At 42.2% G+C, this 25,570-nt stretch overlaps 1 protein-coding gene across 5 annotated transcripts in view; it reads left to right on the top strand.

Annotated features, from left to right (window-relative positions):
• LEF1 (lymphoid enhancer binding factor 1) overlaps positions 1–25,120 on the top strand; it is a 93,065-nt gene extending 67,945 nt beyond the window's left edge. For all 5 annotated transcript variants that reach the window (XM_080374050.1, XM_080374051.1, XM_080374049.1 and 2 more), the window contains one exon: positions 11,206–25,120. In XM_080374050.1, coding sequence (XP_080230176.1) covers positions 11,206–11,285 — 80 coding nt within the window. In that variant the 3' untranslated portion in view covers positions 11,286–25,120. The remainder of the gene's footprint in view (positions 1–11,205) is intronic.
• The last annotated feature ends 450 nt before the right edge of the window (positions 25,121–25,570 follow it).

The following is a 25,570-nucleotide window of genomic DNA, read 5'->3' on the forward strand; positions in this document are numbered from 1 at the left end:
GTATCCAGAATTTCTCAACTGTACAGTGGTATTTCATGTGTGGTGCGGGTTGGTTTTGTTGTTATATTTCCATTGTGTGTTTTTTCTTTTATCATATCATATCATCTGCACTAAAGATGGAATGACTAGTGATCCCACATATCCAGTAACAACATCTAGTCTGCTTCTGAGTGCACACAGGACCACAGTGAGATCCTAATTTCTCAGTGTTGGTGTTGGAAGGCTGGGCCTTCTCTTCCTCTCACTGCAATACATTTTCTAGCAGGAATGGTATTCATTTGATACACTAGTTGTTCTACACTGTCTAATTAACCCAGACTGCTCTCAGGAGATCCATGAGAATTCCAGCAACCATGCAACCCCCCGCCCTACGTTCTAAAGACACGTATACATTATAACAAAAACTGTCTCTTTATCGCCTCTCCGTCGGCCTCGTTTCGTTCTGTGATCCCCTTGGCACTCAGAGTGGTCAGCAAAGCAGCCTGGCCTCCTTTGGCCCTCTGCTCAGCTTGGACTTGCAGCCAGAGGAAGCCAAATCTAAGTTTGCTCTGTGCAGTGTGGCAGTCATCAGCCTGTAGTTATGCCATTGTCCTGGTTAGTCTAAACTCTGTTGGATCTAAGACTTTGGGTTGTTCATTGTTGGTTTTGTTTGTGGGGTTTTTTTTAACATGAAAAGGCAAAATGCATGCTCTTTTTTTTCTTCCTGATAAGCAAAAGGTTTTCAGGCAAGCAGACAGTCTTGCTCTTCGCAATGTGCCTGAGTAATGCTGATTTTAAATGTGGATTGCAGTATTTGGGTTCTTTAGCCTACACAACAAATGTAGCTGTAAAGTATCATTAGTTACAGTGACTGCTGTAAGTATTATATCTATTATTAAAAAAAAAATTAAAAGCAAGTGTTTTAACGTTGAGTTTTAGAATTGGTATTTCAGCTTAGTTGCCCAGGTCCACGATTACTGGTTTTTTCCCTCTCAAGTTAACACAGAACCTAGTAAGCAGAACATGCATAATTTTATCTGAATTGACTTAGAGCACTTGATTGGGATCGGAATACAACTCAAGTTCAAGTGACGGTTTGAAAACTGAGGGATATTTGGTTTGTTGGATGCCTTACAATCTAAGGATGAGTGCCTTGCCTACACTGAACTGTTTTGTTGGAGTTTCTCTGCATTTTCCATAGTAAAGGATTAATGTTCTGAGTATGTGGGTTTTCTCTCTTTCCCTTTCATCTCTACACCCCTGTCTTTCTTCCCCTTAAGCTTTGCAACAGTGTGGAAACTGTTGGCAATAGCTGTCTCTGTCCTCACGCAATTTGTATGACGGAGTATGAGGACAGTAGGTATCTTCTTCCTCTGGAGAGGGAGTGTGCTGTTGACTCCATATATGTGCATGTAGGCAGCCTCACTAAACATAGTGTGCCGAGGGAAAGCTCCCCACTGCAGACGTACAGATGTGCTCTAGCTGGAAGTAAATGCACAAAATGATTTAGGGAACCTGAATCAGCCAGACTTCAAAGTAAACTTCTGAAGGTTAAGACTCTTGCCCTTTGCAAGCCTAATCCAACAAATGTTTTGCCCACAAGCGTAATATCTTACCAGGCCCACAGCAGAGCTGTTGTAGTCTTTACTGGATGGAGATAATAAGTTTGGGAATGCCTTTCAGTGAGTGCCGCAAAGAGCTCTTGAAGACAGGAAAACACTAGCTTTCTTACTCGTAGGGATGGTGCAAGGAAGAGGGGGAAGGAGGGTGGGAGGTCTGGGAAGGAGACAAGCGTTCTGTTATCTGAGAAGAATCAGAAATGAGTAGGTGGCAAGACCAAAGAAAGAATCTCGAGATCAGCACAAAGGAGATCAGCCAGGGCTGTAATTACAGTGATGTAAGTGAGAAGGATGAAATGGTGGGAGGGTTGTGTGGTGGGATGTTCAGAGGAAAGTAACGGAAGAGACGCAAAAACAGAAATGATTTAAGATACTGTGAAAGTTTTGGGTGTGGGGTTTTTTTATGGTTGGGTTTGTTGTTGGGTTGTTGGTTTTTTTTTCATAACTGATTTTTAAGGTGGACCCCAAACCTGCTTTTTGGCTTGGACATCATTTGACTGGTGAAGTTAAGGTGGTAGTGTTAAGTGGCCCCTCTTCCCAGGGTTGTACGCAGCAGCAAGTTTCTTCTAGCTTCACTGCTTAGGATTTAGCCAAGTTCCATGATCTCCTCCAGCCTGCTGAATGACTGGTTTGCAAAATATTTTAATATTAGAGTGCTTTAGGAATACTGTGACCTGATGCTCCAATCTTTGCTAAATTATCCTGGGGTGCTCCAAAGCATGTTGCCATTCTTTAAGAGTTGTGGAACTGTCCCCAAGCAGGATTTTGTTTTCAGTTGACATGGCCCAACACCAATGTTTGAAATAACTTTTATTTGTTGAAGAAATAACTCATGTTTATTTTCTCCTTTTGAAATCAACCGAGAGTGGCATAAGACCTGATAATGCTAAAAATGAGTTTGGGAGAGGCCAGGAGGGAAGGGGAAATGAGGAAAGCCAAGATTAAAGACAACGTAGAGATTGTTGAGTACCTTTCAGAAAGGTGGGTGTTTTCTTGTTACTTTAAGCACAGCCTTCTAGAAGACTTGTAAATGGGAGCAATTCTGTGTTGGAAATGGAGATTCCCCATTTCCTATCCAACTTGACTTTTAGAGGGGGGAAAATGCTGCTTTTTAGCATCTCAAATCAGCAAGGAAGTAGAAGGGTACTACAAAAAATCCTCCTGATTGTTCCATAACATGGAAGTAGTTAACTTATGACTTGCTATGTACAGTAATTGTAAAAGGCACACCATTTGTGACATGTGGCAGGATGCAACTGGGAAGTCCTCACAAGCTACATAATTCAACATTGTGATTTGGCATATCTTCGGGGGCTAAAAAGAGTGACAGAGGAGCTTAACAGACATTTGAAAACCTGTGAGAAGTGTATTTGTGGCTTTCAAAAATTCCATGACAATTAGCATTTAGATTAGCAAAGCTTTCAAAAATGAGAAAACTCGACTAATACTGATTTACAATCAGAAGCACTTAAAAGGATCAGATTAACACTCTTTAAACAACGAATTATCTGTAATATTTCAAACTTCCCATATGGAAATGAGAGCCAAATTTCGGTGCAGAAGTGTTGTTGGGATAGTGCTATAACAAATTTATACAAATTTATAACAAATTTATATTAAATAGAAACAATTTATGACTGGGTTCTCTTTTCCTTATTACCTGGAAATAAAATGGAGTGAGGCTGTGAAAGCAGACTATGAAGTGGACCCATTTACAGCCAGAATACTGTGGAAAAGGGCTGTCTGATGACTGTGGTCATGGTTGACCATGGGTTTCTGGCCAGCATCCTAGAAAGGAGATGCAAAGAGGATGTGGTACCTTGCTTTGAGGGACATGTTTTCTAACCTGGGTTGTCCAGTGCTCTTGAAGTTGCTGCTGGAGTAGCTGAAAACGCTCCACCCCTTTCCATGCCCCTTGCCGGCTCAGCAGCTTTAAACAGCTTCTGGGGGATTTGTGCAGAAGATAGCGTGTGTGAGAATTTGGGATAGGGGGTGGTGGTGCTGCAGAGATGTGTCGCAGGTTGCTTTAAAAATTGTTTCCTACGTGACCCACGTTTCCCTGTTCCCTGTTTTACCTATGCGCGGTGGCAAGGCAAGAGGGGCAGAACAAACAGGAGAGAATTTGCTGGATTGAAACATTGATATCGTTGAATACTTCGGTTAACTTCGGCCCTTTTCAGATCGGCACAGTAATTTCCAAAGACAAGGAGTCCAGCCCTCAGGCAGATCCCCTCCTGCAACTTAATTCTGACCCGACATTAATCTTGCTGGGGCGAAAGACAGAAAACCTCCTCTCTCTTTCAGGCTCCCTGACATAAAGAAAAACATGAGGAGCGAAGGTGCGGAACAGCCGGCCGCCTCCTGCCTGAGCAGCAGGTACAGCGGGGCACTGACACCTGCTGGGAGCCCTGCGGTGGGGCAGAGCGAGCTCCCCGGTTACCAGCTTGGCGCAGGACCCTTGTGAAGGGCAGGAGGGAAGGAAGGAAGGGTGTAAATGCTGTCTGGGTGCAGTAAGAGGCTATGGGAGGGATAAGGGTAAGTCAGGGTAGGAGCCAAGCATAGGCTTTCTAAATAAAAAGGCTGCAGAACACTTTCAACTAGACCGACAGCATAGATACGGTGTTAGAGAAACAAGAAAATTTTTTTACAAAACGGGTGTAGCATGGTCAGCTGTGAAGTCCTCCTTCAGCATTTCAGGTTTTAAACTGAAACTGACAAAGGGCAGAAGTAGGTAATTCAGTAGGTGAATGTTTATTTTGCCGGAGATGCTCAAAGTTGCAGATGCTGCTGCAAAATTAGAGATGCCTAATCAAGTTTGAACTCGGCCACATTTACAAGGGATTAGAACAACCCCGTATCGTTTCACTTCTGAGGTGTTAGCAGTAGGCAGCTTGGGCTAGAATGAAGGAACACTGGGATGACTATTGTTCTAACTTTTCCTGTGGGATAGGGTGGGGACAGAGAGTTGATGGCTGGTGCACCATTCTTCTCTGGAGGAAAACGGTATATTTTAGTGGATTGAGTAAACTCAGTCTCACCAGATTGATAATTCTAAGGTCGTGAGAAAAATTCTGTAGAAACAAACTGTTTTATAAAGAAAACATAAGATTTTGAAATGTGGTTTCACTCTCAGTTGGAAGAAAACCTCAGCATTTAGTGTTCATCTCAGGCCTGTATTGCATTTTCATTTTTTAGAATATTTACATTAAAAAAATTAAAATGAGAAATGGATACCATATTTCTGAACAGCTAGAAAGCAAGTTGGTATGACATCGTCAAAGTGTTTCTCATTTGTTTCTGGTGACTAAGCTTGGGTGAAATCTGTCCTCTAATTTCAACAGACTTGTATTCAAATGCAATTCTGTCAAAGCTTAGCAAGCTCTAGCACTTTTTGTTTCTGACTTTTAGAGATTTTTTATTGGATTGAAGAGGTTTTCTGATACAAATGAATGCAAAACTAGCCATCCTGAAGACAAAAACAACAAAACAGAACCGAAAAGCCTAAATGTGATGTTGCAAAAGTCACTACTAATAGAGCCAACCCTCTCATACTAGTCAGTTCCTTAATCTTCTACTTTAAGACTTTTTATGCAAGTCATCTTTCAGATCTCTGATCCTTTACCCACTCGTTAAGACTCTACCGTATAAACAATTTTGAAAGTGTGCAGATTGGAAAGCTGTACAAGGAAGGAAGCTCACAGCAGGGCCAGCTGAAGCACCGCGGTCTAGCCAGTTAAACATGAGACTGGCAGCCAGTTAGCATGGGTTTTAGCCTGACCTTTCAGGACACCAGCTTTCTGCTGTTGGTTCCAGTGGCAGGAGCAAATGTTGGAAGCATTTGTGCTGTGAAGGTGTCGTTGGCACTGGGGCGTAGCGTGTAAACAGGGTTAGATGCAACTGAGGGAAATGGTACCAGTGACTGTATCACTGGATTTGTGTTCTTGTCACAGGCATCAGTAGAGTGAGGTCAGGGGGTAAGAGAACTGAGGAGGCTCAACTGAACAGAGAGACAGATAATTTCTGAAGTCGCTTCCTCATTGCAAAAGTAAGATACATGTTTCCTCATTAAGTTGCGTCAGAATTAAACTCGGGAGTTTTGAGAGCCCTCTACCCTTCATCTCAAGGATACATGAAATTGCACAAAGTAAAATGTTAATTGCCAAAATAACTACATATAATTAGTTTTATGGTGTGTGCATTTGCCTTGATACTAGGCAAGACCATGTTTTGATGAATAGTTGGGTCTCTTGAGGTACATAACAGGAGCTTGTGTGTTTCAGACCAGTAGAGATTTTCTGCTGAGATAAATTAATTGCATCAAAGTGAAGCTGATGTGTTTGAATTCTGTCATGGTTTCTGCATACTGCTGTCTTACACTGGTAGTGTTGCTTTGCGGATGCCTGTGTGTAGAAGAGTTGATGAAGCTCAAGAAGGTATTCAGGTTGTATCAGACTTACCTTTGGTTGCATGAAGGCAACTATTTAAATGAATGCATGTATTGGAAGATTTAAATGTTGAGATGGTCTTTCAAGAGAACAGTGTAAATTCTACCCTGTGTTTTATTGTGGCAGAAAAGATGTTCCACAGAGGAAAATTTACCTATGTTATTTCTTTCTTTTGAAAGAATCTTCACTTACTACTTTACCAGTACCTCAAGTCTTTTTGTGTTACAGCGGGTGAAAACTGAAGCAGCAGTTTCAGTGCCCCTAGAACTGATGCATCTTTCTTCACAGCTCTTGGGCTATAGAAGAAATGATTAAAAAAATAGTCTTCTGAATATTTACTGTATGCCACAAAGATACAAAAAGGGGAGAAGCCTATTTCTTCCTCCCTTGCAGATCACTTTTAGTATATTATTCCACTTTAACAAGCTGCTAGAGACAGCTGTCTAGAGGTAGTTGTTTTTATTACAAATATGGAACCTCTCTCCTCTTCCACCCTTAACAGGAAAAGCATGTCCTGGGTCTTCCAGTAGGATCATTCTGAAGATTGTAGCGCAGTGATAGAGCTTCTAGTTTCATGCTGCCTACACTGGGGGCCTTTGATAAGAGCCACACCTGCTTTGGCATCACTAACTTAAGCCACACAAAGCGGGAGCCTTAAAATACCTGGGCGTTTCCCATGCTGACACCATCCTGCTCTGGAAGGGGTCTCTGACTGGGAGAGGCGGGGGAGGTATTTCTGCTGCTCACTTAACCCATGTAGCTTAGGCCAGACTAAGAGGACAGAAGTTAGGACAACAGACTCCACCTGTAATCAGTGGAGAGAGATTTTCAGGGGTAGATAGTTCAGCACACCTAAACCACCAGTGGGTCATTTGTTACGGAGTCTCGATTCACAGTTACCAGCGATGGGCTGAGGCTAACAGTAGGGGCGGGGGGGGGACAGGACGGGACGGGACGGACACACACCAAACTCCAGGAAAACTTGCTGGTGACATACCTTCAACATAGCAGTATCTGTTACAGTTTTAGGGTACAATTTTATGTAAGTTCTTTGGCAACAAAGGCAGTTTAAAAGGTTTCCTCTGCTGCCTGCTGGTATCCAGCTCTTGCAGGGAGGGCTTTTTCCTGTCTCCTGTAGCTCTCTCCATCCATGTGCTGTAGCAGCTTGTGGGACCCTGCAGCAAACTGGATTACTAAAACGATTGGGGTTTTATTGGGAGATGGTGGGGTTTTTGTTGGGGTTTTTTGTTTTATTTATTATTTTTTTTTAGAAACAACAAAGGTTGCGGAGTGTTTGTTTTTGTTTGCCCTGAACATTTCAAGGGTCTGGTTTAGGCTAACCCACAAACCATGGCACAGCTGGGCAGGAAGAGGAGCAGACTGCAGTGCCGGCATCTATCTGTTGCGCCTCAAACTCTCTCCAGCTCTGCCTCTAAAGAAAATAAAAAGGGGCTTCACAAACAGCGCGAACCTTTCTGATAAATAACGACCTGGTTTTGCATACCCAAGTTTCTGGAGTATTGGATAAACCCTGGCAGTAACTTGAACATGTTCATTTTGGACTTCAAAAGAAAATGACAGTTTCAGCTGCCGGGTCCTGGAGTTCGTTTGAAGTACTGGATTAAAAGCCAGGTTTAGAGACTTCACTTTTTTTAAAAAAAAAATACATATAACTGCTGTTATATGTAGTCTTGTCTCTTCTTACAACTGTATAAAAACAACCTATGGTGGAGGAAGGTGTAGAAAAAAAGGGCACCTGGTTTAAAACTTTCACTTTCTCCTGCTTTCTGTGAAGGGCTAGCTATCTCTTTTACTCTGTACTTACTCCTGTGCTGACCCAGACGCTCTTGACTTTCTTCTGTAAGCCGTGTAATCCTCTCCCTTGTTCTAGAAAAATGCAGATGAGTTAAAGGCCTAGAGGAGGAGCACAAGACCCTTGCGGACCCACCCTTCCATCCACCTCATTCCCAAGTGTGGGGAGGAATTCTCATCCCCCTGCGATGTTCTTGCCCTCAGCCACTAAGACCAGGCTTGTTAGGAGGCTTCGGTTTTACTGTAGTGATTCCTTAAGTACAGTTTTATCACTTCACTAGGAGGGCTTTTTCTTTTACACCGAATTATTGTTGAATTTTATTTGTTTCTTTCTGGAGGTGTTCCCCCCTACCCAGTCCCGTCCCCCCCCCCCCGTCCCCCCCCTTCCCTCCTGCAGTCAGACGTATGCTGCAAATGGCACAGACAGTGCCTCCTATTGTGGCTCAGGCTCAAGACTTCACATATGTAAAATGTGACTTGCAGCACTTTCTTTGAAGCCTAACCACAGCCAGGGAGCTGTAATTGCAGTCTTTGATTGCACCGACTTCACTTGTGGATTGGGCTTTGCTAGGGCATGCCTCGCTTGGCGAGACTTCAGCTACAGCCCCCCAGTGAAGCCTTAGATGTGGGAAGTCTTCAGTCTCCTTAGCACATGCCTGCGGTTTCTTGAAAAGAATCCTGATTTGACCTGTTTTATATCTGTAAGGCAACACCATCATCACTTGTATTTTTTAGGTATGACTTTGTTTATCAGCAGCAGAAGCAATTTCCAGCATGTAGCCTTAATGTGCAGCTGGGGAGAGGCTGGGTTCTAGATGCTGTTTTCAGGGCAGCTACTGTGTAATTTGCCGTACTGCAGTATTTGTTCAGAAATAAAAATACTTGGGGCTTCACCGTGCCTCTCCCCTTGCAGAACTGCAGTAGGTTCCGCAGGGTCCCTGCTGGAGCGAGGGGCTGAGAAAGCAGCCATGGCCGCTGCTTGAGAACGCTGAGGGCCAGAGCAAGGCCACGGCCGTTATTTTAACCTCCTGACTTCAAAGACAGCTTGCTGGTAAGGGAAGGGGGGAGGAGGCAGGGAACCATCTCAACAGAAGAGCATTTCATTTCCTTCGGTGGAGTAGACATTCCTGGCTGCTAATGGGGAGTAGCTCTGAATCACAGCGCTTGTATCAGACTGCTGTGAACTACTGGCCTGGCGCCTCAAGGCCATTCCTCAACAGGAAGCTGAATGTTTTCATGTAAGACTGAGAGGAAAACCTTCCCAGGAAGAGCAACCTGGACCAAACCTTTGAAAATCCGGGATGAAAAGGCACAAAATAAATATAAAGCTGCAGGGTGCTCTCCCCAGTGTTCCTCTGCTGTTTGCTTGGCCTCTTTCGTGCTCCTTGGAAAGGTAGAGGCCTTCACAGCTCTTTGATCCGCACGTGTTACAGAGCACTGTGCTACTTTATATATTAAAAAAAAAAAAAAAAAAAAAAAAGGCAGGAAGCTCAGAAGGCTTTTTTTAGTTGGGACTTGGGCTGGTTTTATGAGGAAATAGGAACTGAATTAGTCAATACAGACCACCTCTGTTGAAACCGCTGGTTTTCCAGTGGACTTTCAGCTGTGCTGTTCAGGAGGCTGCAGTGGCTTTGTATGTCCTTCTGTGGCTACCAGCAGCAGGTGAAAATTATTCACTATGTGTCAGGAATGGTGGTATTTGGGAGAGGGAAGAGCATCCTTCAAATTAAAGCTATACCAGCCAGTCTGATATAAATCTGTGCTTGTCCTTTCTACTGTATTTAGTCTGCAGCTGAACTCCTTCAGTGTCCTCAGCTTCCCTTTCCACTAAAACAATGGCCAGGTGGGCAGCCTCTGATGAGGCATCAGCTTGTTTAGTAAAATTCTGGGGCCTCGGCTTGCGCTCACTAAAATCAAAGGGTCCGTAGTCAGTTTTGGAGGCTTTCTCCCCTAGAGTATATTGGCCTGTGTAACTCTTCATTCAGGAGCTGTACTCAACCAGTGCAGGCAGAATGCTTTGTGTTGTCATGGCTTACATGGAAGGTGCAGCAGATGGGACATGGGTACCCAGTTATAAACGGCCCTGCTTTAAATACTGCTGCTGTAATACTTGCTGATTAATTCTGCTTTTGGTTCTTACAGGCTCAAGCAGTCTATCTATTATGATTATTCTAACAGAAGTTTGACTTGTGGTTTAAGCCACTTCTTTATAAACTTGTTCTGTCTTGCCTTGCTCATTCAAGGTGCTGGCAGCGTATCTTCTTCATGTGACTAAGCATTTTGTGCTGCTTCTGGTGAAAATTCACTCACTCTTTCCACTGAACTGCATTCCTGTGCTAATTTTGGTCATTCTGAAAAGCTCCGGCCATTGAACCCTCTACTTGCTTGGCAGCTGTGTAGTACCTGGAGGCCTGGAGGTTAATGCAGATTTTTTTGAGATACTGATAATCCTGGGACCATTACTGGAGAGCATGTGTCCGTCTGTGGAAAAATGCCTGACTCATTAGACAGGCTTTGGGTGGAGTCCCTGTTAGAACCCAGTTGTCTGGGTCAGAAGGGCAGGGGTGACGGTTGAGTTAGCAATTGTGTAAGTCAGCTGATGTAACCCAGAGGCCTAGTGATGAAGAACTGTTCCTCTCTGGATCAGCAGTACCTACAAGGCTTGCACTGTTGGCCTTTTCACAAGTTATAAGGATGTAAATCCTTCCAAGATCCTAGTGAACTTTATGGCTAGGAAAGAAGCCTGTGGCTCTTACTCAACAGGAAGATGTTCCCTACCCTGCTGAAGAGCAGAACAATTCCTACCTAGGCATGTGGACACATGGTAGGGTCAGTGTTCACACAAGCCTCACCCACCACATTCCTCTACCCAGCTGCTTGCAGAAGACAGCATTTCTTCATTTCTGCAGGGAGCAGAGTTTGAGGCTCTGAAGTGGAGGTTTAATTGACCTCAACCACCATAGTACCAAAGCCTGAGGATGTTTAGTTTTGTAACAGATATCTAGGTCAAATGTTGTAGATAAATGAAATCCACTACAAAAGGGAATTACTTCTGTAATATGCTGAATGTCTAAATAGCTTAAAACCCCACCTTTCTAGTTGGTGTGGACATCTGTTTAGTCTAAAGCACTCTCCATAAATATTCTTGCAAACTTCAAGCAAGAGCAAGAAGCAATGCGCTGCACTTGTTTGATATTGCAGATGCACATTCCGTTAACACAGTTGTGTCATAGAGTTACAGTGACCCATCACCAGCTACTCTGAAGGATTAAAAAAAAAAAAAAAAAGGCTTCATATAGTCTTTATCACACACATTCTCTCTCTCTCTCTCTCCTCCCCCCTCCCTCTAGGTGGGAAAAGAAATGCTTTCTCAACTTGCAAAGCAAAGGCGGCGACACCAGGACCCCTTCTGGAGATGGAAGCTTGTTAAACCCTAGGTGTGTCCTTCATCCACACAGACCACCCCCAAGGAGTCTGTCTAGGATGTCATTCACCCTGATGTCACTGCTAGAGACACTGAATCATAAAGACAATCACTGCCAAAATCCTTCACTATCACGAGGTCCAGCCCTGATATAAATAGAGCAAATAAGCTCCTGGGTCAGCAGAGCAGCTTTTGTCTTCACTCCACCTCTGCCTTGCACTCTTAAGCTCCCGTCTCATCTGTGTCCATATCGAGTCAGCAAACAAAGTAGCATGGCTGTCTCTGCCTGCTTCAGCCAGCAGAATAACGTAGACCACAGCTGCCCCATACAGCACATCGAGGAATGGAATTTGCCTGGACCAGGATGACACACTCAACCTTCTTTTTATTTAATGGTGCGACAGGATCAATTTTGGTTTTAGCTTTTTTAAGAAACTTGAATGCTTTTATATTTTAACTTTTAGTTTGTAATTTCTTTGGTGTATATTTTACTAGGTATGAGCTTTTAAACAAGTGTCAGAAATCTGAAATACTTTTTAAATAAAAGGGGGGTTTCTTTTTTTTTTTTTTTTTCTGCCAGAGGAAAAGCCTGTATGGAAAAAAAGGTGGCTTTTTTGTTAAACTATTTGTAACAAATAGTGGCCTCTCAGTCTATATAATACAGTGTCCTATAGAACTAAATACATGTAACAACATCAGCTGGTCAGTAGACACCTTAGTCTTGCATCATCTACTCTGTAAACATAGCAATACATCCAGCAAATCTGACTGCAGTGAGTTCTCCTTCTCACCCATTCCCCTTCTCCTTGTAAAAAGCCCAGCACTTGAATTATTACTTCAATTGTTCTGTATTTGTATCTGGTTTTGTTAGCCTGTTAGTGGGATTTTATGCCAGTGTTGAAATGAGCATTGATGTACCCATTTTTTAAAATAGTAAGGCACAGCCTTTGCCAAAAATACTGTCAACCGATTTTTTTTTTTGTCATTCCAGTTTGAGTTAATGTGCTGAGCATTTGTTTTTTAATAAAAGCTTTGTAATAAAACTAAAGTCAATTGTCTGGCTTAAAAAAAATAATGAGGCTAGCTTGCACCAGAATCCCTCGAAGGTAGGAGCAAGCCCAGGAAGGCACAGTTACATTTAAGGCTAAATACTTGTGGCTCAGTCTTCTCTTAGAGGAAATGCAGTGTGTCTGTTTGCTCACCCGAAGTCACATCATTGTGGAAGATGACTTACTTCTTCTTCCTAAAGAGAGAAGTCGTCTCGTGTTTTCATACCAGGAGTAAGGAATGGGCAGGCTTGGTGCTCTGTTATGCTTCTTGGTTAGGTTTGGCCCACATGAAAGTAGCGGGGTCTGTGATGCCTCCCTCCGTCTTCAGTTTCCTACTAAAACCTTGGTGAACACAGCAGTGGTTATAAGCTGATAATTAGGAATATGGATTCCCTTCTTTCTGGATGCAGTTCGTGCCCACACAAGGGGTGGGAGCCTACAGTTAAATTTCTTATAGCTGTATAAATTATCCTTCACTCTGGGACCAGAGCTGGCTGCAGCATCAGCTGTGGAGGGCCCAGTTTCATGGTGTCAGATCCAGAGAGTTGGCATGACCTCCCTACTGCCAGTGGTGCCAGTGGGACGTTCCTGCAACAGCAAGCAGCTCCTCTGCATGCTTCAAAACTGGAAACGCAGGCAGTTGAGTTTTTCAGGCCCCAAACCCTACCAGCAACTTGTCTGACACCTTTTGCTCAGGGACTGATAGTCCACAGCTCTGAAAAACAGACACAGTTGCCTGACCTCTACTAAAGGACTTCAAAAGGAAAAAAAACCCCACTCTAGCTATAGATAAACTATATGCCAATGGTTTGTGAGCACCACTGCCAAAGAAATGTTACAAACTGTACATCGAATCAGCGTACCTTGTATTCTAGCTCCTCAATCCTGTTTGGTGCGAGACTGGACTGAGTCAAGCTCGAGCTACAAGAAATGACAAAGGTAAGTTACTGCCTAAGGAAGCTTAGTTATTGGAGTGTTTATAACTGACCCTTAAACTCTGTTGCATAAGAAATTTCATAATTAAAAATGTTATAAAACAGCTTCCTTTTAAACCAGCATGCACTGCACACAATTGTAAGAATGTAACCAGTGTATTAGTTCTTAAAATATTTATTTCTAGCAACTGATGATTACCTTAAAAAAAAAACCAACAAAAAACCAAAACAAAAACAAAACAAAAAAAGCAAAACAAGTGACCAGGCAAGGGAATGCACTCAGATGGCAAGATAAAAGACATAGAGGAGAACAGCAACTGTATACTGGAGTTTTGCAAGACTTGGCTGTGTTTCCATTCCAGTCAGTTATCCCAGCCTTTGCTGGAAACCTGTCTGGTTTTTGGTTTGGGGTTTGGATTTGTTTTTAAAGGGGAAAAAAGCAAGTACTTTAGTGCAGTAATTGTTCTAAATCAAGGATTATTGCAGCGAGTTCTGTAAATTACATGGTCCAAAGATAACAGTTCTTTTTAAAACTTAAAACATAGTTACTTGATTTAGATCTTTTAATGGCTATTTAAAAAGCCACTTTTACTCATTTTGAAAAAAAATAACTGTTCCCAATAGATGTGTTAACCTTATGTTGTCCCAAATAAACACACTATGTATTTGCCTGTCTTAAGGGCAAAAGGTCTTTCAGCTCTAATAGTGAAGGAGAAAAAGAATTCAGGAGCTAAAAATAACATCTCTGCCATTAACATACAGTGAGCAAGCACCGTGTGTTGGGTTCATTCATAGATCGAAGACCTTTCACATATAGCAGCTATGGGAAAGGTTAACTAATACACAGCGCTTAGGATGCTCCCAGGAGAGCACCTGAAACAGTAACCACGCTATCCTGGAACACCCTCTGTGACCTGGGTCGGTGTCCGCTCCTGCTCCCGCCACTAACTGGCATTTGTTCCGGTGGGACCAAAAGAGCAAAGCAACCTGGGCCCTCACTGTACCACACCAGCTTGTCAGTGGGGACAGATGAGCTGGTAAAAATGGCCTACTGATGATGGTGTTACCCTGGCAGTAAGACCAGGCTTAAATCCTTGTGATACTAAATAAATTATTCCAGTTGAGACTCAAAAAGGACACCTAAATTCCTGATGTGCAATTTAGGCAGAAGTCAGCCTTTAACCGTGTCTGTCTTGCATGCCTGAGGAGACGATTACCCTGTATTTCCCACAAAAAAATGTCTTTAAGGATTTAAATGCTCCTACCTAACGGCTGAGTTAATTACCCAGACACTTCTGTACAAGCATTCATAAACCCACCCTCTCCCTCCATACTTCATCCCACGCGTGCGCCAGAGAGTTGTGCACGGATCACGGTTACAGGTAGCCCCGTTCCTAAACCCAGGAGATCCCCTAGCAGCTGGGAAACACGCGTGCTTCCCCCTCCCCTCACAGAAAAACAGCAGAGGGCAAAGACACAGAACAGGGCAGTTGAGCCAGGATTATTTACAGCTCATCAGGCCAACACCACAGGATGGTCTGGCTCCTCAGGCTTCTGGATCGCCTGGACCAGAGCCATTTCCCCTCTGTTACATAAAAGAACAATGCTCCAGGCTAACTTCGGCTTCTCACACAGCAAGTGATGACAGATTCACTAGTTGTGCTTATAGGGACTCACCAGCTCTGGAGAATTATCTTCTGTTGTAGTTTCCGCTTTGGATTAGCTAACAGAAAAGGCAGTGAGTTAGCTGTACAAGTGACAGCTCGATGGTTAGGTCTATTTGCAGCAAATGTGGGACCTTAAGGACCCAGTACTTGCTGCAGGCTGTAGGACAGCAGAATCCAGAGCATCAGTCATCTGCACTCGATTGAAACCATGACAGTGCACAAGGCTTTGAAGCAACCGCTCCGTCTCCTGATGGCCTCCTGCTCTGACCTACACGGTGGCTGACTGGGCTAAAGCAAGGCAGGCAGAAAATGAAGGACACTGCAGAGAACAAGAAATGCCTGCTGACCTCCCCAGTAGTGCAACTGCAGTTTGCTCCCTTGCATTCACAACGGGGCTAACGTGCCAGGATGAAATCTCTCCTCCAGCATAAGGACCTAATACAAAGTAGGACATTTGGGGGGCAAAATGACTCCACAAATAGCCAGAAACCTGTCAGCTATGAACATATTTCTCCTGAGTCAGGTCAGTGACAAAACTACTGGGCTAAGAAGGAAGTTAGCCAAAAGAAGGGCAGCTGTAACAGGAAAATGGCCTGCTGTAAACACAGACATTCCCAGCTGAAGCCAAAACCCTAGAAAGTAAGCCCAAACACATTCATTTTTCCACATGACAGGCCAGGAAGAAAACCTCTGGATTAATGTATGAATTTACCCTGCAAGCCTCCTCTCAGATACAACTATCAACTTTAGAGAGCAAGCAAGCAAACAAGCATCTGTAGCCCCAGAAAAAGGGACATATCTGCAAGAAATATGGGAAATGAACATCTTAATCACCAGCTTTCAGCCAGGTCAAAGCAAAGACTGAAATTCTGCTCCCCATCCTCCCAGGTAAATACACCTTCAGGCCATGGGCTTTAAATGACATCTTCTCTCTGGCTGGCACATTCCTGCAACAGCCATAACTTCACTGAGCCAGAGAAGCAGCGTCTGCTTGGTCGAGGTCTGCGATACCAAGGTTTTCTTCCTGTGAATAATGTTCTACGAAACGCATTTCAATAAATTCACGCATCCCACCTCCCAGAAACCCAACACATATAAGTAAGTGACAGGTTTGTTCAACCCTCTCAGCTATGGTTTTCCAACACGAACCAGCAAAGCTAGGAGAAAAGTTTCCATCTGCCTCATACCAGAAAAACAACTTACCCAAGAACTGGTCTGTCCTGTTCACTGTGCTGAGAAAAGGCAACTATGAGAAAATAAAATCTTCAGCAGAATAAGAACAATAACATACTCCACAACTTAATGGTGGTCAAGACACTTACTTAGGCAACTCTTGACTCTTTGAACTTGGACTGATTTCCTACAGCTAAGAAAAGTGGCGAAAAAACCCTGCAGAATATTGATTAGGCTGAGTTAGGACCATCTCTGCATTGTCTTTTAAGACGGAACAAGCCACAGAAACAAAGACTCCAATCCTGACAGAGCAAAATGCTGTGTAAGGGTTAGTTTTTCTTAGCACCTGCCTGTGGAAGTGAAGTGCTGGGTAACTGAAGAGGAGACAGTACACACCAGAACATGGCAGCGGCTACACCCCTTGACTGAGTCAAAGTTTCAAACCCCAAGATGGACAAGATTGTTAAAACCTAATTGCTGATTTTGCTACCCTGAAGTAAGTTTCCTTCTTCCTCTTCTCCTGTGAAGTCTGTTTTATCTTGTCATGACAAACATCATCAGCAACAACTTCTTCCTCTCCACTCAATCCTACATCAGATAGGCAGCGATTATTTGCAAACAAACCATCTGGTAGAATGGCCACTTCTTGCTTCCTGTAAAAACCTGCTAGCTCAAACTCTACTCAACTTCTTAGTACAATGTCCTGAAAGAATTCATAATCAAAACATCTTAATCTAAAGCCCCTCAACAAATTTAACAAGTGGTTTTAGTGACTGTTTGAAAATTCAGATTTTATAAGGAAGATTTTGACATACAGTCAAAAAGTTTCCCTTTGTGTGGGACTGGTATAACAACATGACTCAGAAATCAAATGACTCACAGCACTCAGTTAACCACTGAGCAGTCTAGTTTTGCCTATACTGGTATTCTAAAGCAGTTACTCCCCTCATTATTTTTTTTATATTTTTTTTTAAGTGTGAATTTACTGAAGAAGAATAGTAAGCAATTTCTCAATATCCAGACAGTTTATTCCCTTCTTCCTCTGGTCCATTTGTTTTCACTCCTGGTCTAGGGTTTCTCCATCCTCCCACGTCTCTCGGGTTTGACTAACTCTGTTCTTGCCCTGTCCTCTTGGGCAGCTGGGGCTTCCCTGCTGATGGAACAACACTGCTAAGCAATCTCCCCTTTCCAATGGCCTGATGCTGGATTTGCTATGAACATAAAAAGATAGGGCTTAAAACTAGCACAGGTCTAACACCTATACTGTACCTTCATTCAGTCCAGTTTGGAAATAAATACCATTTGAAAAAAAAGAATGGGGGGAAAAGACTTGTTTTCAAGTCCATTTAAGGAAGTATTTTCCTTGTATATCTGTTCCCCAAACGCATTCCAGGGATGTACTTCCTTAGCTCACAGATCTGTTGTGAGGATCAGATACAATTATATATGACTATATAACCACAGACAAAAGAATTAAGGGATATCTTAAGTGAGATGCATACACCTACACTATGGGTATAGTTATTATAACCGCTACCACACAATTATATAAACATGGATTATACTGTATTTATCAACCAGCGTTCAAAGAATTCTTCAGATTACCCTACCCCAACAGCTCCCTTGCTAGCACTCACCCCCTGTCATTTTTGTTTGGGAGTCACCTCACTTTCAGAGACAATGGTAACTCGAGGAACAGTAACACAACACAGTAAGTTGATGAGAGTGAATTTAAATATTTCACCTGAACTGTCTTGTGTTGTGCACTACTGTAGCATTATCCTTCCATGATCCCATGGAAGCATGGAGAGACTTACATTTAGGGTTGTAAATAAGTAGAAGTAACAGCTCACAGAAAAGATGAAATGGAAAAGCATTAACACCAGTCCCAGCTACCCACTGCTACTACAATTTCTGAACACTAAAGACTAGGCAGCACCTTCTCACCTGCCCCTTTACCAGATTTCATCCAATTTTTTTTCAGACATTACAGCCAATACTTAGTTAAATTAGGTAATTTATAGACACGACAACTCCTGAACAGGACAGGAAAGCCTGCAAAGTTCACCAGTTGGGGCTGAAGGATGTCCTTGCTAATTCACATCTTGAAATCAGTTCTATTCAAAGGTATCTCCAAGTCCCTTAACATGCTGAATTTCCAGCTGCCATATGAAAATACCACACTTTTTGTTACTTCTCTCTCTATTCCTCGGCAGATCCACCAAGTTCTCCAAAAGAACTTCCTTCTGCCCAGAAGGCGGACAAAGTGGATCTCCTTCCCTGTCAGTAGCCAAAAATGCACATAGAATATTAGTTAACAGAAAGCAAGCCTTGTGGGCAAGCAAGCCTTAGCAAACTGCTATACTTAAATCAGAATAACCTGCTCTGTAGGCACTGCTTTTGTTTAGATTGATTTTTAAATTCCCAATTTCAATATAAATCAGTTGTAAGTTGAGCTAGATGCCTGCGGGTTTGCACTACTCTCATAACATGCATTAAAATGAAATTCTAAGTCAAACTGATACCAGACGTAGTAGCTAAGCCCAGTCTTATCTGTCACTGAAACAGTTCATTCCCTAAAACCACAATAAAAGGGATTTTTCAAAATCAGTCTTCACTGGAAACTTTATTCCTTGTAAAGTTAGCTGCCACTGTAGGAAAGCTCTGCTCTTTGCCAAAAAGCAGTGAGCCTGTGGGTGAAGATCATGTCTATTGTACAATCATTTGACATATTCATCGTCATTTGCCATTATTATTCCTTTCCATCAGCATGCTACTTCAAATGTCACGTGTCAATAATCTAAGAAACGTTTTCATCTGTGAGCCTGTGCAAATAATCTTTAGAGTATAACTCTGCCCTTAAGGTAAACTATATGCTCAACTTTTATTCTAAGACAACCAAATGTCCTTACAAATTTAGATCCAAGTAACAATACTGGCTTCAGTTCATAGATTTGCCAGTTTAGCGTCAACTTAGGCAACAATAGCTTTCAGTCTCAGCCAAAAATAAAATGCCAAGTCTCTAAGAAAGAGAAAGACTCCTTCCTGAGTTCCAATTAATGCTTTTGTTTAAAGAAATAAAAAAGATGGTAGCAGGAAAACCACTTACGTGAAATTTACAGCATCTTTTCCCCCTCCTCCTATTCCCTCCCCTTCTTTAAAAACTTCATCTCTCTAGTACCAAATGAATGAAATTCTCCAAGTATCTTCTGTCTCCTACTCTAAAGTAAGCTATTTAAATGTTTATCACAGTTCTTACTCTTCACAGACACTGCCATTTTCCTAAAAGCACCTTGACAAGGTTTTAAGAATCCACAGCCTCATTCAACTTAGCGCTCTCAATGAAGTATTTCCCTGTAGCCTATTTCACCCACTCACACAAACTTTTTTTGGCACTTAAAACATTATTCAGGTGCCTAACTTTCACTGGTCACTCTCTGACACTGATGTCATGATAGCATCCAGAAATCAACTCGTAGGCAGTTGCGATAACCCTTTGGCGCCAAAGAAAGTGAAGTGGGAGGGTGAAGAAATTAGGCGGCAGTTATTTTTTCCGACTGGTAGAAGCATAGTCCGATTGCTGCTTTCTGAAATTACTAATTAGCAGCAGCCAAGCTTTGTTCCTGCAACCGATTTTGTTCAAGAAAGTAGATAAACAGCAGAGGAAAAGGCTGAAAATTGCTGTTTACTTTCATATTCTCTCAAGAACTGAAAAGCACAGGAGGACTTGTCATTAAAATTCACACCAGTTCTCTTCGAATATTTCCCATTCATATGAAAATTAAGTTCAAGACTTAAATAAAACTAGGAACCCCAAAATCACACTCTTCCATAAATACTTCTTTAAGTTCTGAGAGGCATTTCAGTGCTGAAAAGAAATCACTGGAAGTTAGATGCCTCACCTGCTTAGACACTCTGGAAAACATCACTCGGCTTCCAACTGAAACAAAAGGCTTTTAGAAATCTCACCCCAAATTGCAAAGAAGAAAGAATTGCGACATCAGCTGTAAGGAACGCATTAGCCCTCTTGTCATCTTCAGAGAAATAAGGAGTTCAAGCAGTTGTCAGAAACATTTTACGTTTTAGAACCTCTTCAGGGAAAGCCAACTAGAAAGCCTGTGAAATATAAATGCAGTGTATCTTACACCTGCTTATGCTTGCAGCTGTGTACGATTCAGAACAGCAGGTCTCAAACAAAGTTAATGTAAAGTAGTTGAAGATTCAGAGTTGAAGCAAGGACTTTAACGGCTGCAGCGCTCCAATCCCGCTCAGGGCACCACTGCGTGCTGAGGAGGAGTCAGGGAACTGAGTGGTCCTTTCATCAGATCATAGACTATTATGTCACCTACACAGGCCTTGCCACCAGCAGAGCAGACAAATCTCAGTCTGTGCACAATCAAAACCCACTTATTGTAAAAGTGGGGGTTTACCAATTTCTATTACACAACTGTTTAAAAGATCCATTTGAGTATGCAACGATAATTAAGCAACAAAAAGGGGATTTTATTTGGTGCTAATTCACCACATGCAAATTCCAGCTGTTTACTGCAGACCTACCACCAAGCATACACTTCTTCCCACAGCTCGTCAGAAAGCCTCTCGCTGGTGAAAGTGGTTAATCCACAAGATTTTTGTTGCTGAAGCCAAGACTCCAAATGGGGGGTTTAGGTTACTAATGACAAAAATTTTGCATTCTTTAACTAGCAAAAACTGTAAGGGTTTCTCCATTTACAGAAAACCACCCTAGAAGTGGTTGCTGGCAGAAAAATGGGACCAGAATAGAAGAAGCTGTTACCAGGCAGGATAGAGATGCACCAAGCACAGCAGCAATGAACAACAGGCTGGGAAAAAAATCCTGATATCTGGCAGCATGAAACAGCCAAAGTGAGTGACAAGTTCCTTAGCGCTCGCCAAGCAAAAGCCTTGTGCTAAAATACCCTCCTGTGCCCTGGCCAACTTAGAGCATCTGACCCAAGGCTGGAAACAAAACTTGGCCTTATGCCGCGCTGTGGTGCCTCATGCCACCACATGACAAAAGAAACAGCTCCTTTAATAACTAGGTTTGGTGGTTTGTATTATTCCTGCCCCAGAAGCAACCAAAACACCCAGCCAGCATTAGAGCTTTATGGTGCTGGTTTTTCTGCAAAGAATGCACTGCTGCGAGTTACTCGCAATTTATAGAAAACCAAATAGAAAGCCTCTAAGGGAATAAAAGAGAAGAGTGAATTGAAAAAGTACAAAGCTGCTCCATGGGCATACAAACCTAAATCTGATTAATATATTATCAGTAACAACCCCAGACCTCATTACATACTGTTCTGTGATGACATACAATTAATTTAAGACTCTGCATAGCACTACATTCATAAATGGAAAAGTATACTGGATAGCAAATGGTACATGAAAAGGGATTTTTTTTTTTTAACATGAACTTTTGAGAAGATCATAAAATTCAAGACAGACCATTCTACAAAATGCCTTTACAGTCACCAGACTGTGGCTCTACTTAACCCTTTTCTATCAGGATTCGGCAGAAGCACTTCCATCTGGCTGTGAAGAACAGGAAAAGCTACTGAAGGTACATATAAGATGAAAAGATGTAGCTCTCAAAATATCTGCTTTTGCTCCTGGTCTCAGCTCTTCCAAAGAGCACAGGGAAATAGGTATCATTCAGGTCAGTTTTATAATTGCTTATGTGGTTGCAGACTGTAGCGAATAAAAATACTGAAATGTGAGTCACTGCAGTGATACTAGTAGGAAAAGGACGGACAAAGCACCATAGCTACAGGTGCTATCAGCTCCAAAACCCTCAGTGGTACATTTTTAGGGAAAGTTGGTCACTACAAACTACAAAACCTTCTTCTGGTTTGCCCACACCTTTAAAGCCATTTGGTACTGTAAAGTGGCTTTCTCTAGATGTAAGAATAACAGGCATGCATTAAACTTTGACAGTTATGCGTTGACAGCTTAATAAAAGTTATTACTATGAACATTTCTAATAACCATCAGCTATATATCTATCAAAATGGACACAGGCTTGAAAAGCAATACCCTGAGACATGGAAAACATTGTGTATCTCAAGATGCTACACAGTGGATGCTTACACAAAGAATTCACTAAAGAACAGCAAGCATCTGTAGTTTCACACAAATTCTCCAATCTCACTGCAAGGAGAAAAAATTTTCATGAAATAAAAGAAGTCAGAAGTGCATTTCCAAAGCAGCAGCAGAAACAGCATACCTCCTCGTGGCTGACAATACTCTTCTCCCCACCCACCCCCCAGTAACCATGCAATCCCGTCACCTTTATGCTACTACACTGCACACCCCCAAAGGACTATCCTCAGGGACCTCAGACCTTAATACTGCACTGCAATTAAAGTATGCAGTAACACAACAGAGGTTGTTTGCTAGTACCTACATCCTCTAGCACCTACCTTTCTGACCACAGGAATGTGTTACATGGAGTTAGCTTACACCTAACTCATTTGCAGACTTTACCAAAGCCTGGCACAAAGTCAGGAATACACAAGACCTTTTCACACCAAGACAAGCTTCTGGGCAGGCAAATTGGAATTACATCTTTTTCAGATACCCTTCTCTCTCTAATATCAAGTACAAATTTAACCAGCCAATCACATCTTGCTACACTTAACTTTATACAGCAATTTTCTTATTTTTTTCTTTATTCTCCAGCCTGATAAACATTCATTATTTTATACTAAGTGGATCTACAGAAGAGATCGGTTGACAAACGTCAAAAGTTTCACAGATATCGGAAAATGTGATAAGAGCCTTATCCGCAGAACAAACACTGGAAGAACAACAACGACCAAATGCAGCGTTAAGAAAACAAAACAAAACCCAAACTCTGAATCTCATTTCAAAGCAGCTACTATGCTTTTCAGAGGCCTGATTCACTGCTGGAGCACTGGGGTGGTTAGTATTGGATCTTATGGCTCTGAAGAGCTCACGCTAGATGCTGGAGTTAACTCCTGTCTTGTCAATAGCCTGCTGCTTGTAACAACTGGTTTTTGAAGGACATTTGCATTACCACCTCAAAACCCTTGGGTCAGATGGTTTAGGGGAAAAACAGAACTTGTCTAAGAAAGAAAAAAGATATTTTTTCCAAGTTCTATTATGCAGTTGCTCAGTCAACCCTTCTTCCTACTGTGTAAAATAAGGCATAGGTTCACAAAACTCCCATCTGGACAGAACTGGACTTTCATTTCAAGGCAGCTACTCATTTCCAGGGGCTAAACTTCATCAACAGACAATCAACATACATTAAATTCTTTGGCAATACTGTTTTCCCAACTAAATTCCTACCAAGGCGATGTTCTGCAAGTCCCCACAGTGAAGGAAGGAGGAAGCAATGAAATCCACTTTCTATTCCAGATTCAAACCCATACTGCAAGTTGATATCCCTGCTGTCTAAGAAAATTACAGTAATATACTGGAAAAACTCAATGACTTGCGAACATAGATGCAGATTTAGAACTTCAGGACATCTGCATTCAACACACAGGCAGCTGTTACTACTGACCCACATACAAGCATTATCATGCTCAGTGCCATTAATGAGGAATATTTCATTTGTTAGAATGAAGGTAAATTTTAACTTCCACACACTAAATACCTCTTCAGATCAAACTTTATTGCCACCTCTTGCACTTCATACTCCATAAGCCACTCATGCAGAGCATCCTCCTCCAGTCCAATTAAGATTCTTCTCTCAACTCTGTAAACTTTGCTGCACTCCCATCTTCTCCCCAGCTGCAACAGCAGCTAGGATGACCATAGATGGAGCACGTTTGGCAGCTGAAATGACCCAGATGCCGAATCTGGAGTCATCTTCCCAGCTGCAGTAGCTGGGCTCACATCCGACTCCTCAGCTGTTGGCTGTCAAGCTGCCCTCAAGCTGTGCCAAGCGTACATCTCAAAGCTTTGACTGAAGTGGGGCAAATGCTCTAAATCTCTGAGGCCTGCTGACAAAAAGGATAACAAAGACCAAAGGTTTTAAAAGTAGGCAGTGAGGGAAACCAAACACCCTTCCTCCTTTCTCTTCTGTCCATCATTTTTCCCCACAATCTCTTTTCCCGTATTAATAAAAACCCAGGAAGAGCTGACTCGTGAAAGCAGGTCTAATGTAGCATGTCCTAGTCTCAGGTACTGACTAGCAGGAGATTCCCCTTCACTTGTCAACATTACATGCAGTGGAAGGTGACTCATGTACCTCTGCCTCAAGTCACATGCATAGCAAGGGGCTGGGAAATCTTTATTGCAGGAAAGGTGAAGACAGACAATTCCTTTATTTCATTACTCATTCTTTAAGCCTCCTAGAAATCTTTAAACTCCCAAAGCTGCAGAAATTCTTGTACAAATCAGGAGTGACTATTTAGTATGCTACTTCTGACCAATTTAATCATGACCTTGGGACTGCTACATCCCAAGTAGATGGGATCAAGTAGATGTAGAAGGGACTTCTACATCCTCCATGCCTTCTAACTGAGGAGCAAAAGAAAAGGCTTACCTTGCTTCAATGGCCTCAGTCACTCGATTACCACTATGTGTTCTGATCTAGATGGAAGGGGGAGTATTTTAAGTTTTGGCCCTTTACCTCGTCTCTGCTTCTCCTGGCATAGCACTCCACATGCTGATAAAATAAACCACCCCTACCTCCTAGTAAAGTACCTCCACGTGGCCTATTTGCTACTGGGACAAAGACAACTCTTCTGAAATAGCAAGCTAAACTTACAAATGCCCTCTTCAGGTTTCTTGTATAGATTATGTATACACATACTGTACCTGTTAGAGCTCCTGAAAGGAAACCGCTGTTTTTGAGAAAGTTTGTTTTTCTAAAATATCACATTTAACAGTGGAAAATATTTTTCACATTTAATAGTAAATAGCCTATGTCTTGCTCTAAACCTAAATGTTTCCAAATTAAAAATAAAGATGATCTTCCAAGTAAAGGCAGCAGTATGAAGTTAATTCTGCCAAATGTTTCTGTAAAAGAAATCGCATTTTTAAGACACAAGAGTAATTCATGTTCCCATTTCTACTGAAAACGGTAGCCCTGAAGCTAACTTCACCCTGCAGCACTTAAAAATCACTAACTTGCATAACAGGCACTAAAAACCTTCAAGTGAAACAGGCTTCAGATGCAAGAAGTTGACTGCATTTTAAGAAAACCAAATCAATTTAACAATATATTATTAGTAAAGTAAAGAGACTGTCTACAGTACCATTTCTTTCCTTTAACCTTCTTCTTTCAAGACAAGCAACTCAAACTGTAATTAGGAATCAGGATCCAATAACCCAATGATTTTTATTCTCTGAGATTTCTTGTGTGATCATGTGCAAGGAAATTAACAAGTGTGAGCCTCAGTTTCTTTATATGCAATCTGAATTAGATGGTGAGGAAGAGGGACTTAAGAGTTAAGTAATTGTTCATAATTTCTTTA

This window comes from Falco punctatus, assembly GCF_963210335.1.
Source record: "Falco punctatus genome assembly, chromosome: 1".
In the NCBI taxonomy this organism is placed as follows: domain Eukaryota; kingdom Metazoa; phylum Chordata; class Aves; order Falconiformes; family Falconidae; genus Falco; species Falco punctatus.